At 44.5% G+C, this 15914-nt stretch overlaps 1 protein-coding gene across 5 annotated transcripts in view; it reads right to left on the bottom strand.

The window, feature by feature from the left end:
- The window catches only part of SNCAIP (synuclein alpha interacting protein), a 139202-nt gene that overhangs the window by 63326 nt on the left and 59962 nt on the right, over positions 1–15914 (bottom strand). For all 5 annotated transcript variants that reach the window (XM_070412531.1, XM_070412527.1, XM_070412532.1 and 2 more), the window contains exon 2: positions 3165–3267. In XM_070412531.1, the coding sequence (XP_070268632.1) occupies positions 3165–3221 (57 nt within the window). In that variant the 5' untranslated portion in view covers positions 3222–3267. The remainder of the gene's footprint in view (positions 1–3164; positions 3268–15914) is intronic.

Below are 15914 nucleotides of genomic sequence, written 5' to 3'. Positions count from 1 at the left end.
GACTTTTTATCTTGGAGAAGCAGTATTATAGCTAAAAGTATAATGCTGGAGACAAAGTGTCCCTAACTAAGTGGGTGACTGTGGACAAGTTATGTAACTTGTTTCATGCTTCTGTTTCCTCATCTGTAAAATGGAGATAATAATAAGTACCTTCTTCAGAGGATTGTTGTGAGAATTAAATAGCATAGTGCCTATCCTATAGCAAGTGCTCAGTAAATGGTAACCATTATTATTGTTTCAGCAATTCTATGCACCTTCCTGTTCTTCCTTCTGATAAAAGTTTAAATGTAGGTCAAAGATCCACACAATAAATACACAATTAAAGGGGAGAAGGTTTGAGTGTAGTTACACAATTACAGATGGATGTCTTTATTTATGTTTCAGAGTGGTCAAGTTATAGAAACTCAACTATTGCATAATCCTGCATCCCAACTTGCTAAACAGCTTCAGTTATTGCTTAACATATTTTATTATCTTTTAAGTGGAGATTCCTAATTCATCAAAATTATGGGCTGCTGCCAGATGATTCTTCTGTAAACACAACTGCTCTATTGCAGTGTTAAAAAAAAGTTTTTGACATGATGCCTGGTCTTTTCCCTCGAGTTCCTTCTTCACCAATGGTCATATAAATATTACTGTATTATTCATTGAAATAATAACAAAAGCTACCATTTTTAAGAGCAACTTACTGTGTGCTAAGCCAAGTGCTTCATATATATTATTTCACTCAATCCTCAAAAAAAAACCCCATAACAACAACAACAAAAAACACCTTAAAAGTTAGGTGGGTATCTCAGAGAGGTCAACAAAGGTCAGAACACGTCTGGAGCCCAGACTGGTGCCTTCAAAGCCTATGCTTTTACTTACTTACTTACTTACTTATTTTTGTGTGTTTTGTGCATATTTTTAAAAATCTTTATTGTTGAAAGTATTACAGGTGTCCCTCTTTTTTTCTCTGTTGACCCCTCCAATCCACTCTTATCCTCTTCCCAGGCCTTCTCGGCACTACTGTTTGTCCATAGGCTATGCATATATGTATATATGTATATATATATGTGTGTGTGTGTATATAGTATATAACAGTGATGGCGAACCTATGACACGCGTGTCAAAGGTGACACGCGAACTAATTTTTTTGGTTGGTATTTGTTAAATGGCATTTAAATATATAAAATAAATATCAAAAATATAAATCTTTGTTTTACTATGGTTGCAAATATCAAAAAATTTCTATATGTGACACGGCACCAGAGTTAAGTTAGGGTTTTTCAAAATGCTGACACGCCAAGCTCAAAAGGTTCGCCATCACTGGTATATATAGTGTGTATGTGTGTGTGTGTGTGTGTGTGTGTGTGTGTATGTATATGTATATATATATATATATATATATATATATATATTCAAAATTCATTGGTTAATCTCTTCTGGCCTTTCCCCCTTTCCCTCTGAGATATATGTCAGTCTGTTACATGTTTCAATGTTTCTGGATCTGTTTTGTTCATCAGTTTACTTTCTTCATTAGATTCCACATATAAATGGGATCATGTGATACTTGTCTTTCTCTGACTGGCTTATTTCACAAAGCCTATGTTTTTAAAAGGCAACTTCACTAGCAAAACTCAGAGAGTCACTCCCAAACTCCTAAACAAGTTTCCCTTTCTTAAACACCTGCCACCCTCCCCACCCATCCCCACATTATCATTCACTCTCTTTGCTCCTCCCCACTCAGCTCAAAATATCTTGACAGGAGTGTTTATAAAAGAGCCACGCTCTGAACACTTTTAAGGCAAGCACAGTAACTCAGAACAAGACAGACAGAAAGAAAGGTATTACAGAAAGGAAGAAACTCACTTCAGTTGGTCTTCACAAGGATTAAAAAAAACTGTCTGGAAGTGGAAGTAAGGGAAGGCTGAATTTACCTTTCCCTGCTACAAAGACTCATCTAAGGTTAAAATAGATCCTTCATCAAACTCATGCCAATAATTCAATACTTGTGTACATACAGTATGTGGATTTCACTTCATAGTGGAGAGTAAAGGAGAGGACTAATGCTGTTGCCAGAGGCACGTTAAAGTAAGCTTATCTTTTTGAGACAATTTCTAGCTGTGACCCAAAGCTCTTTGCTATGAAAGATCAATGCAAAGTAAGGTCAGAAATTGTGTCCACCTGCCCCTGAGGCCGCCCCCACCACTGAGGCTCCTGCTGCTGCAGCAGCCCTAGCCTAGGGAAGCAGAGGAGGACTGGGGGGAGTCGGATGAGGATATGGGATTTGGTCTCTTTGACTAATCACCAAAAAGCAACTTGCTCAGCCAGCTTTATTTCTGAAACAAGGAAATAAAGCCTTACTTCTCTTAATTTTAAAAAAAAGTGACCCTGGAGGTTTTGAGAAAAAAGTCACATGACTCATTCAGAAAGGGCAACCTTCTCATCACAAACTCTGAGCACCCCATTTGGCTGTGAGGGCACGAGAGGCCCACATGCGGCAGAATTGTGTGGCCCAGGACAAGTCACAGCCAGCTCTGAGCAGAGGGGCATGGAGAGGACCCCCCCTCCCCCCGGAGCAGCTGTGATTCTGAGAAGTTCAGTAGCCAACAGCATTACAGGATTAAGCAGGGCTCAGAGGTCAGCTGGTCCAGTCCTTACCACTGCATGGCTCTTCCTCAATATTCCCAACAAGCATCCAATCTGCGCCTTGAAGCCTAGAGTGATTGGAAGGCTTCCTCTTGTTGTTCATCAGCTAACCTAACTTGGCCATCCTTCAGTCCATCTGCTTATGGGCGCCAAGAATGCTGGCTGCTCCATAGCCATAAAGAAAACTAAATGAATAGGGTTAATTATGTGCATAAGTAACCCTATGAAAGTGCTTACTATCGGCAGGCACTTTATAAATGTCCTCAGCGAATAATTTTGGCAACAATAAAAGAGACTAGGAATGGGAGGCTCAGTCAAGTTAAATCTCACCCAAACTCACACACAATTACTAGTAAGTGGAATTCATTTCTTGGTCCAGGAGACCCCAAAACCACACTTTGTCTGCCCCACAGGATGTCAAGTTCTAACGTGGCTGGGAGAGTTTAGGACATACAGACTAGAACAGAGCGAGCAGCCCATGTAGGAGAAGGCAGAATCTCCCAAAAGCATTACTTCCAAGTAGCAATACTTACGGATATGTCATCACTGAAGTCAATTTCATCCAAATCAAGGTATTCAGGGGCTTCCATTATTCTTCTTTGCACATTTTGAGTCGGGTCAAATACTCATAAATTCCTGGACAAGACAGAAAAGAAAGGTAAAAAGGTGAATTGTTTCCAAACAAAAATCGTATCTATATTTAAACAAACAAAATGAAAAAGGTAATTGGTGCCAGTGCTGCCTTTGAGTGCATTTCCTTTTTTCGAATGTCCCCAGGCTGGCTATCCAGAAACGTCCAGTGCGGTTCCTCCTGGCCCCCAGCGTGGCTCCTCAGGGGGTACCTGTGGTCCTCCACTTCACTTCACTTGTTCCTTCCTGCCCCTCCACCTCCCAGCACTAGCTCAGGTCTAACTCATACCCTGTGGTCCATATTAGCACCGAGCCAGCACATACGATGCCTTGGGTGAAAGGAGGACTTCAGGAATGGGGTGCCCTGACATCTTAGGACAGCCATATTCCAATGTCTGTGTGGGCACATCCCTGGGTGCACATCTCTGCCTGGCGGAGCAATGCACACTGGATCTCTACAGCAATAACACAAGTAAGAGACAGACACCATCGAATCAACAGTAACAAAACTTCAGAATTTGTAGCACAACCTCCAGTTCATTCCTCAAAAAAAAAACATTTTAAAAGAGGCTCCACGAACAGATTAAAACCACAGAGTTATGACTGCGTTGCCCCTGCTTCTCGCAGCCCTGCTTGCCGGTGCCAGAGTGACCGAGGCAGGCGCCAGCGTGGCCGCAGCCAGCACTTGCCTCAGGGCTGCCTGCAGCAATTCCTTACATCTGTCAGGAAGATGCATCACCTCCCAGTTCATTTTCTCATCACTTATCATCATCACCATTGGCGGTGGCAGTGGCATCTACGGACGTCAAGACAGAAATATAGACCTCCCTGCAGCGCCTTGGTGTGCAGTTATCTCCCCAGAGCAACGCTCAGACGTCGAAGCAGATTCCCCTCCCCGCAGCCTGTCTTCCTGATTATAAAAACGGCCTTATGTACTCAGGCTGGAGGAGTAATTTGTTTTCTCCTCTAATCAGGGCATATCTTGCAGAGGAGTAAGGAATACATTACTGGAAAGTGAAAATAAATCTAGGCCAATGAAAATGAGCTCATCAATATAAGATCAAGAATGTAAAAATACCTTCCCCTAAAAATAAACTCTTACTCTGAAGGCATTGCTTTTTCATTTTACATTTTTAAAAAGCTATACAAATAGGAGAATGACAATAAAGGAGAAATTGATTGCTTGGCATCCCATACCTCAAACCCATCAATTGACTTGAGTTTTAGTGTTTCCTCTCCATCCCTTCTCACATGAATATACCGTTTTTTATTTTTTTAAATTATGGTAGATGCAGAATTGGTCTAAGAAAGGATTAGGAATCCTACTACCATGTTCAAATGAGATTATCCATTTAAAATAAATATTGAAAGTTCTTCTGAAATCACAATAAGGTTTAAAATAAAAACCAATATGTATTTATAAACATATGTATACTAGCGGCCCGGTGCACAAAAATTTGTGCACTGGCGGGGGGGGGGGGGTGTCCCTCAGCCTCACTTGTGCCCTCTCACAGTCTGGGACCCCTCGGGACTTAGGCCCGCTCCCAGGTGGCAGAGGGCAGGCCCAATCCCTAGGTGCAGGCCCTGGTCGGGCTCAGAGCAGGGCCGATTGGGGGGTTGGGGTGCTGCCCCCTGTCACACTCAAGGCAGGGTCAATGGGGAGGTTGCCGCACCACCCCATCACGCACAGAGCAGGGCCCATCAGGGGGGTTGGGGCTCCGTACCCTGTCACACACAGAGCAGGGCTGATCAGGGGGTTGGGGCGCCGCCCCCTGTCACCCACAGAGCAGGGCTGATCAGGGGGTTGGGGAGCTCCCCACTGTCACGCATAGAGTAGGGCCAATAGGGGAGTTGTGGCCCTGCCCCCTGTCACACACAGAGCCGCAGGGTGATCAGGGGGTTTGGGCTCTGCCCCCTGTCACGCTGCTCCAGGGGCCAGGAGGCCTCGCGGCTCCGCTGATCCCCGTGCTGGGAGGCCTCGCTGCTCCGCTTGACACAGGGGCAGTGAGGCCTCACTGCTCCACTGATCCCAGTGCCGGGAGGCCTCACTGCTCCGCTGATCCCGGGGCATGAGGCCTCGCGGCTCCGCTGATCCGGGTTTGGGAGGCCTCGCGGCTCCACTGATTCTGGTGCTGGGAGGCATATTACCCTTTTACTATATAGGATAGAGGCCTGGTGCATGGGTGGGGGCTGGCTGGTTTGCCTTGAAGGGTGTCCTGGATCAGGGTGGGGGTCCCACTGGGGTGCCTGGCCAGCCTGGATGAGGGGATGATGGCTGTTTGCAGCTGGTCACACCCCCTTCAGGGTGGGGGTCCCCACTGGGGTGCCTGGCCAGCCTGGGTGAGGGGATGATGGCTGTTTGCAGCTGGTCACACCCCCTTCAGGGTGGGGGTCCCCCCTGGGGTGCCTGGCCAGTCTGGGTGAGGGGCTGAGGGCTGTTTTCAGGCTGGCAGGCGACTGAAGCTCCCAACCTGTCCTTTTTTTCTTTCTTTTTTATTCTTGGATTTATTTACCTTCTATGGCTGTCACTGGAACTGAGAGCCAGCTTTCTCTCTGAGGCTCGCCTCCAGCTCTGAGACCTCGGCTACTGAAAGCAGGTATCTGGTTTGTTTGGGTTCTATAATTGAAAAACTGTTTTAACTCCAGCTCTGAGTCCCGGCTGGCTGAAAGCAGGTTTCTGGGGTTTTGTTTAGCTTCTATATTTGTAACATTGTTTCTTAGAGTGCAAGCTCAGAGGCCGGCAGTGGCAGGCGGGGAACGTTGGCTTCCTCCGTCACTGAAGCAAGCAAGCCTCCTGTTCGCTTCAAGCTGCCTGGCTGCCGGCCGCCATCTTGGTTGGCAGTTAATTTGCATATCTCGCTGATTAGCCAATGGGAAGGGTAGCGAAGCCACGGTTAATTACCATGTTTCTCTATTATTATATAGGATATCCAGAAATTTTATTATTTCTAGAAATCTAAAACTAGGTCTTAAACACATGGCTTTGTTACAAAAAAAATACCACTTTTCCTCTTAATCCTCACAAAACTTTTCAGAGAAAAACACACTCGTATTTGCAAATTACTCAAAATAATGTTCTTCTCCATTCTGCTGGATATGAGACAATCCAGGTTCTTTGGATTCCAGCTTGTCAGTAATAGACTTCCTTCCAATCCAATTTCTCTGCACTAAGTCTGTTCTCCACAATGAACTGTTGAATTACAGACTATTCTCATGGCTTTGGTGAACACAAAGATGATGCTGGGTGTAGGATGGGATGCAGACAAACAAAATATCACTAGAAACATGGAAACACAGGAAGATGAAGCAGAGAAACACTCCTCAAAGCGGGGACTGAGTGAGTCTTTACTTATATGGTAACACAAAATTAAACCCAAAATACAAATGAACATGTCTTAACCAAGCAAATTAACAAGAAATCAGTGAGCCCCTGTTTGAGTTGTTCTGACAATATAAAGAGCAACATACACTAAAGTGTAGCCATTCTCATGGGACATATCCAGTGGATAATATAAATAACTAGAGACAAAATGGTGCACAAAATTCATGAAGGGGGGGGGTGTCCCTCAGCCCGGCCTGCGCCCTCTCACAATCTGGGACCCCTCAGGTAGGGTTCCTAGGCCTGGTTGGTGATCAGGGCCTATCAGGGCTTTCCTTCCCCATGCTGCCAGCAGCTGGCCCCACCCCCACCACTGCCACTGCTTGCCATCTATGTGGCGCTGCCCCCTCTCCCCCACCACCAGTCACCTCCCTCTGCAGGCAACAGGTGTGGGGTGCAATCGCTTGGTTGGCCTGGGCCTCCCTCTGTGGGCTGATCAATCGTGGGGCCCCCAGATTGATCACCCCACAGAGGGAGGCCCCGTCCACCTGGATGGGGCTCTGCGATCAATCGCCACACAGAGGGTGGTCTGGGCCTCCCTCTTTGGGGCAATCGATTGCAGAACCCCCCATAAATCGCCCTGCAGATGGTGGCTTCTGTGGGGCAATTGTGGTGTGATGGCAGGGCCCCCTGATCAATTGTATCACACCTGCCTTGGCTGGCCTGGCGCCAGCGCGTGTCATAGCATGGTTTTCCAGAATGTTGTCTGGATGGTTTTTCTGCTGTTTGGTCGTTCAGTCAATTTGAATATTACACTTTTATTATTATGGACTAGAGGCCCGGTGCACAAAATTCGTGCATGGGAGGGGTCCCTCAGCCCGGCCTGCCATGATGCCAGTGTCCCTCGCCCAAACCTCCGGCCTGAGGCCCCTCCCCTTCCTCCACGTGGCTGAGGCACCTCCCATCTCCTCCCTCTGTGTGGCCAGGCAGACGCTGGGCTCGCGTTGCCGGGGTGACTCTGCCAGCGTCCCGCCCCATCTACTATGGGCGCCACTATCTTTGTCGTGGAGTGACAGTTAATTTACATATTACTCTTTTATTAGATAGGATGATTTTAAAGTAGAATATCTTTACATTTGGAGTTGGAGGATGACAGTGAGATTCTTTATTCTATAGTCCAGAACACAAGTTACAATAGTTACAGTCCATTGCTGGAAGCCTGGCCACTGTTCATATTTATCTCAGTGGGTGGGATGGTCCAACCTCAAAATAAAGGGTTCTAGCATCCAGGACCCTCTTTTACTTCCTAATGGGCCTCCATGTGCAATGCAGCCATCTCCTTTAAGATGCCTTATTCTACAGCCCAGTTCTTTGGTCTTTTTTTTTAAAATCATTATTGTTGAAAGTATTACACTTGTCCCCTTTTGTCCCTCACTGACCCTTTCCAACCCACTTCCTCGCCCACCCAGGCCTTCTTCACACTATTGTCTGTGCCCAGGGGTTATGCATACTATGCATGTAAATTCTCTGAGATTCATCAGTCTTGTTCCATGCTTCCATGTCTCTGGATCTAGTCTGGTTTTAAAGCTTCTCTCTTGCAAGGTGCCACTTTTGAAGTATTACATTCTCATTTATAATGTGCAAAAACTCCTGTGGTTCACCAATCCCAGCCACATTCCCAACATTGATTGCTTCTTTTTAGTTGAAGGTGAGTCCACAGCTGTCCCCTGGTCATTGCCTCCTCCTTCCTCATCTGCCCATCCATTGAGCACCTGGCACCCTCAGGTACTCTGGTGAGGAATTAAGGATGTGATAGGAAGAGATGAATGAGGTCAGGTTAGCACAGCGGCTACAAATAATCCAACCTGATAAGGACACTGAGCGAGGCTGTGGGTGCTGTTTTCATCCTGCTTGGCTGGCACCATTCCACCCTGCACACCAGCCCCAGGAAACCAGCAAGGCCCTTTTTTGACCGAGGACACACAGGCTCTGATGGAGTGCACAGCTACAGAGGGCATACACCCGAGCCGAGTCTGGCCCACAGATGTGATGTGTTTGGCCCTAACAGCGTTTTAAAAATAATCAGATCAGTTGCCAACATGTAGACCTTGGGTGATTTCACATTGAATTCTGGACTTCTGGCTTCACTTTAAAAATATCTGAAGCTGTGGCAGCACAGGTCTGCATTCTGCATGACGAGAGTTGGCGTCAGCGGAGCTGCAGCTGCCCTACCTGGCTAGGAGGCCTCTCCCCAGTCCACCAGCCCCTCCCATCTGCTTTCCTCCTGGACAGGCCCTGCCTGGCCTTGGGGGCATTTGAGTATAGGACCTTTCAAAGGAATTCAGTATTAAACAATAAGCATCCCCCTCCTCCTGCTTTTTTTCTTATTGGTGCCTCCTGCCAGTAATGTTTACTTCATTTGTACTTTAAGATTGTTGCCAAAACCAGTTTAGCTCAGTGGATAGAGCGTCGGCCTGCGGACTGAGGGGTCCCGGGTTTGATTCCGGTCAAGGGCATGTACCTAGGTTGTGGGCACATCCCCAGTGGGGGGTGTGCAGGAGGCAGCTGATCGATGTTTCTCTCTCATCGATGTTTCTAACTCTCTATTCCTCTCCCTTCCTCTCTGTAAAAAAATCAATAAAATATATTTTAAAAAAAGATTGTTTTAAATTCTCATACCACAATAGCAATAAAATAAAATGTTTTACAAATTAACTACCAGCATGTTACAATTTGTGCCTTCGTTCTATCTCATAGTATTAGAAAAAGAAAACCTTTAGGAACATAATAAAGTGTTACGAGGTGGAGGTTGTGTCCCCCTCCTTTTACAACTAAGGGAAGGAAGGGATCATGCCTGTGATTGGCACTGTGGGTTTACATGGCGCCACCTCCCTGTTGCTGTGAGTAGAGGGGAAGCTGTGTGCCAAGTGCAAGCCCAAAAAAAGACCGAAGCTGTCCCTCCTCTGGCCAGACCAGCAGCTTGGATGCAAGAGAACCAACCTTATTCAAGGCCAACAAGAGTGGGTTCACGCCTATGTGAAAATATTCTCAGCCTCCCCAGAAAGAGCAGTGCAGCTTAAAACCCTTTACATGAAATTTCATTACTATGCATCATAGTTGGCCTTGGGCTGCTTGGGATCCCACGACCCAGTCATTTATGAATTTGTGCTGCACCCCACCCTCTCAGCCCTGGCCCTACACGCTGCAGTCTGTCCTCCCAGGTTCCCTGAGGTCCCTGGGGCTTTCTTTTGTATTGCTACCCCTACCACCCAACTGACCTCTCAAGAGGTCTGCCTGCCTTCAGTACCCATGAGTCCATTTCAGCTCAGCTTTTAATTGGTCTTCACTGATGCCGGCAATTTTGAATTTGTCATTCAATTAGGCAGGTATGCTGTATGTTTAACATTTTCATTAGGGAGTAGAGGTGAAGATGGAGATTGGGCAGGGGATGAGACTAAAAAAAAGTAAAGGAAATATTTTCCAATGTTTCAGCTCTACCAATTTGGGTAGGAAAGTTTGTAGGGACGTGCAGACACAGGGCTAGGTGGTGGGACCTGCATATTGTGCAGAATCTGCTGGTGACACATTGCCCCCCCGCCCCCTTCTTTTGATATGCCCAAAGGACTGGGAGAGAAACTTTACCCAAACTCCAAACTGATGCTTGGCTCGAGAAAACAAAGAACAAAATAAGCAGCATCAACTATACTCAATGTCTGCAGGGTTTTTCCTACTCCACTGAGTTTTGATAAACTGCCAAGAACAGAAGTCCCTCCAGTGCCTGTTAAAGTATGTGGGAGGGGCTCCTTAGCCTTAATGGGTCTATCAACACCATGTCACCTTCTCATGAGTGGCCTCAATGATGGCCCAAAAGCTTCCTTTAAGGGAAGATTCAATTTGGGAAAGAGCTCAAAGCAACTATGAGTCCTAGTGGATAATAAAAATCAGACAAGCAATTTAAAAAATAGCCTCCCCCTCTACCAGTCTGATATTCAGGTGATGTTTTAAAAATTGTTTTGGTTGTGACTTGAAAATTGACTCTGAAAATAATTCCAAACGGAGACTTCCAAAAATCTGTTGGGGAATGGCAGCATCACTGGAAAAAGCTTGGAGTGGCCAACAAAATTTCTTTGAGAAACGACACGCCTTTAACATACATGCTCTGGTGTGCTTGGCTCACAAAAAAGGGGCTTACTGATTGTGACTACAGTCACATATCACATAAATGGCTCGAATGAAATTCTTCTTAGCATGAATTGCCTCACTCCGTTTTACAAGGAGTCAGCACGGTCTCGTTCTGAAGGCTCGTGTTACACAGATTTCTCCTTTTTTGCCAAAGTCGCTGTTGCCACATTTACCAGTAAACTAGGCGGCCCGGCAATTAAAAGTAAGTTAAGGCTTGTCAAAATAAATGAGCAGGGTACATTTGGTGATGAGGTAACCTCAACTGATTTGTATTGTAACTTCTCTCTTTACTCTCTAATTCGCCAATACTTGGGAAAACAGAGTAGTTCCCTATACCCCTACACACACACACACACAGCCACATTTTTATTGGGATAAATTTTCAGTTTGAAAGCCTGCACAGAAGATACCGAACTTTCTTTAATATAGCAAGAGCTTTTTTTAAAAAATCACAAACTAAGTCCTGGAATACTTGGGTGGAAAAAAGTGTAATATATGAAATGTTGTCCCCAGTTGGCTCAGTAGCTTGGCTGGCAAGGAAGCATCTCATTCCAAATGTTAGATTCAGTTTCTTTCACTCTCTGATTTAACAGTGGCCAGAAGCATGGCAGTCGCTAAATGTCTAGTCCTGAAGCAGAAAAATGATAGAGGCAAGAAACTTCTACTGGAAAGAGGCAACGAAAGGAGAGCCAAGAAGCACACAGGGGGACCCAGAGGGAAAGCACAAGCTGGTCAGGTTTCACCCACTTCCTCACTTATGGAATATTCCTGCGTGCACATGCTGCAGGAGACGTACACTACTCTCCACGCTGTACAGGGCATACAGTACAAGGGAGACAGACAAGAAAACAAGCCATTACAATATAATGCAGTCCTTGCTTAGACCAATAAATACACAGGAGTCTGAGACACCTAACCTAGACCTTGGCAATAAGGGAAGTCTGCCTAGTAGATGTGAAATCTAAGCTGAAAGCTGGAGGATGAGGGTGTGGATGGAGAGGGAGTTGTAGGGGCAGAAGGAAGTGTTCCAGATAGTAGTGATGTTAGGACAAAGGTCTCAAGGTCTGGGTGGTTCTTACTACTAGTAAATGCTAGTCTTGCTATGTTAAAAGGCAGCACAGTATTTTGCAGATGCAGCTGTAACCCGATGAGCTTGACCAGAACCCAACCTGGTAAGTTTAGCCACTGCCAAGAAGAAATCAACATGTAATTAACCAAATAGTGTACATAAGCAATGGCTAAGCCTCCCTTTGGGGAGACGGAGCTTTCTTGCTGCAAGTAAATAAAACTACCTAATGACAACCACGTCTCGTTCTTGACTAGAACACACTCCAAGCAGTGAATCCCTTGAGTTTGGTAATGATTACAGCATGCGCAAAGGCCTGGAGGTGAGAATTCTGAAATAGAATTTCCAGAAAGATGAATAACACTGATTTAGCCTCTACTGCTCTTTTTATCTACAAAAAGGGAGTCAAATTGTGAGAGCCACGCTGGGGTGATAAGCAGGGGTGGTTGGGGGAGTATTTCCAAAACCAGAGTGTAAACACAGCACATCTTCTTGGAATATCAAATTTTCTGGCAAGTATGGAGAAAATACAAGTGCATGTTTGCTATCAAACAGGAGACTTCAATGTAATGTATTGAGCCTGAACCAGCTCCTGGGGAAGGGGTATTATATTTTCTGTTTGAACACCCACAGAAACATTCATGAAGCAAAACTTTGCACCAGGGTCTGGATCTGCGAGCTTTTACATATAATCTCTTATTTATGTTTCACAAAGACCCTGGGACACAAATACCTTTATAATGTCTTTCGTGGGGAAACCAAGGCTCAGAGAGGTTCTATAATTGCCTCACAGACACACAGCCAGGAGTTCTGATGTTAAATTTGCTTTTCTCCCTTATTTCAGCATGCAAAACTGCAATGGTAAAGTAATACCTTACCCGTGTTAAACATTTTTTAAAATCACCTTCACTATATTTTTAATTTGACTTTATTACAACTCTGTATTGCCTTTTGCAATCATATTCTAACTATTTTACAGATGGCAAAGCTCAGAAATGTTTGGCCAAGTAGGGGCAACATCAGCTCAGACAACCCATGCCCAATAACAAGTCCAGAGCTCTTCTGATTCACCACCCCCGCCCAGATTTCTCTGAAATGTGGGCATGTCTTTAAATCATATAGGTCAGAATTCCATAGACATCCTCAGCCCTGCATTGTATTGCTTTTGGTGTTTACCAACTGTAACTCCAAATGAATTGCTCTTTCCTCTCTCTGGCAGAGACTAAATAAAAATGGTAGAAGTGATCATCATCATGACAGAACTGTGTATAGACCTCTATGTCTCTAACATACCTTGCCCACAGATATCACTGAACTAGTCTCTGGAACATTATATTCCATAGCCAAATCATTTAACACTTAAATGTCATCTTAAGAGAAAATCTGATTATGACAATCTTTTCTTACATTTTGTACCGGAAAACCCATTTTAGAGGTCAGGACTGCTCTGACAAATGCCTATAGCGGTTGGCCTTTTTGTAGTTTGCAGCCCTAGCTTGTAGTTTAAAATACTTGCAAAGGATTTGGGGGTCATTTAATTATTTCTAAAACCTCAATAATGAGCATGAACCAACTTATACTAGAAGTTCAGAGTTTGAAAAGACCATTCTGTTTTTAATTTATCGTTACTGTTAAAAGTATTACATTTTAAGCCTAGAGGTAGAGATACTTTTGAATTTGTGTGTGTGTGTGTGTGTGTGTGTGTGTGATTAAAAGTAGATTTAATATTTAAAATTATTTTTGGAAAGGAGGAAAAATATCCATGCTCACAGTAGCTGCACAAGAGAGGTAAAAAGAATGTACAACAGAAAAAATTTTTTAAACATACACATAAACACAAGATAAAATATATTGTGTTCAGTTCTAGATGCCACTTCTTAAGAAGGCCTCAGGTAAACTGGAATGTCCTAAGACAGAAAGGAAGTCAAGACAGGCTGTGTTTGGAAAACTATCTCATGTGGCACAGCTAAGGAAACATCTAACTTGCAGAGACAAAAGCACTCTTCTCGCGCTCTAAGGATCTAAAGAGCCATCAGCTGAAAGGAGAATTTGCCTTCAAGGATAGACCTTAGAAGAACTTTCAGGGATGCCAAACGCAGTAAAGACTTCCTACTAATGACACCTGGAATGGGCTGATATGGGGTGGCAGCTTTATGAGATCACCATCACCCCACTAAGAACCCGTTCATATAGAAGTCTGGAGGGATCCGTAGGGGGAGGAAAAAGAAGATCACGCATTGGGAAGGACGAATAGGTTACCTTCTAACTCTAAGATTCTGTGCGATCTGAGATGGCAGTAGAAACACCCCTGAATCAAAACCAGAACCTCAGGACAGTACTAATCCACTTCAACCCCTCTCCAGGGTGCTACAGTGACATTATCTGCTGAACTTCCCTTATCCTAAGTCATTAGCCATCCTGATCCCACCAGGAATGTGAATAAAATATGGAGGTTAAGGGAGGGGAGGGAGGAGAAGAAGGGGAAGGAGAGAGAAAATACTTTTAAAAAGAAAACTGAAATGTTCATTCAATGAGAATATGATTTACTCTCTGTTATAGATGAAACTTATTGATTCCACAAGGACAAAACTATGACCTAATGCTGTCCAAACAAAAAGAAAGTATCTGGGAAGAAAAAGGAAACATTTCTAGCACTAGGAAGTTGAGCCTGGGCTTAAGCCAACTGTGTCTTGCACAGGCTTCTGGAAAGGAACTATGGAATAATTTGGGAACTGGATCCCTTACACAGTCATGTACAGGAAACTATCCAAATCCAAGTTCCAAATTTTTGGCACACCTGAAGTGGTCATGCTTTACTCCTGATTTTGCAAAGACTGCTTGATTTCTACAGTGGATTTGTTTGGCAATTATTATTGAGAATGTATGGAGTACAGATGACAATCCTGATTCCCATTTTAGAGCTGAGTAGACATAACAGAAAAATGCATGGGGAGCATTAAAGACTACCCAGATCAAGAGTCAGTTGTCTTGGCTTCACTCTCATACGTTTGCGAGGACTAAACTTCTGGGCAACACCAAACCAGTGGTGCTCAAAGTTCAGCATGCATGAGAATCACCCTAAAGGCTTATTAAAACAGATTTCTGGGTCCAACTCCAAAGTTTCTGATTCAGTAGATCTGGGTTGGACCCTGAGAATGTACATTTCTAACAAGTTTCCAGGTGATGTTGGTTCTGCGGGTCCCGGAACCACATTTGAGAACTGCTATCTAAGATCGATGACTTGTCCCAGCCCTGGCTACATCTGCACTTAATTAAAAGATGGTGACCTCTTCCCCACATCCCCCATCTCCACAGATGGTAACTTCATTATGCAGGATCCATGCCTAGTGCCCTTCTGATTAAACTGCCTCAGTGGACTTCACCAAGCATTTCCCATGAAGACCACCCAGAAACCTCAAAAGGTCTCAAGTGTGTGTGTGTGTGTGTGTGTGTGCATGCGTGTGCGTGCTTAATTTCCAGTACTATACAAGGGACAGACATTGGAGTAAAAACCCTACAAAATTTGGGCCTTGGTTACTTTAAAATTTCCTTTCTCCATAGTACTTCATGGCAGCAAATATTTTCTAAGTTTCTACTGTTAATGAGATCCAGGTTTATAATTTTATATGCAGCCTTTTTAGAGCAAGAATCTCAATGTAGGGATATCCATTCATCAGAACTACAATATAACAAATCTCATGTCTACTAATAAAGGAGGAACATTGAAAAATGCAAGAATCTAATAACAATTAGCTTAAAATTCAATGCTTACACAACATGCATGCATCATAAGATATTTAAGATAGTCAATGAATCTAGAGCAGTCCAAATGCCTATATTAGCTAACTGTGAAAAATAAAATCTTGCCCATGTATTTTCAATTATAACTAGAAGCCCAATGCACGAAATTAGTGCATGGATAGGGTCCCTAGGCCTGGCCAGGATCAGGGCTTATCTGTGGGGCAACCGGTGGGGCAATGGGGGCGGCCCTCTGCTGGCACCTGCCTTGGCTGGCCTGGGACCTGCGGGCTGAGGGCAGCTCCTGCATTGAGTGTCTGCCCCCTGGTGGTCAGAGTGCGTCATAGC

Source organism: Myotis yumanensis, unplaced genomic scaffold (genome assembly GCF_028538775.1).
Source record: "Myotis yumanensis isolate MYYU_CA2020_CCGP unplaced genomic scaffold, mMyoYum1.0.hap1 SCAF_4, whole genome shotgun sequence".
Classification (NCBI taxonomy): Eukaryota; Metazoa; Chordata; class Mammalia; order Chiroptera; family Vespertilionidae; genus Myotis; species Myotis yumanensis.
The sequence above is the reverse complement of the archived record's forward strand: the minus strand, read 5'-3'. Positions and strand labels throughout refer to the sequence as shown.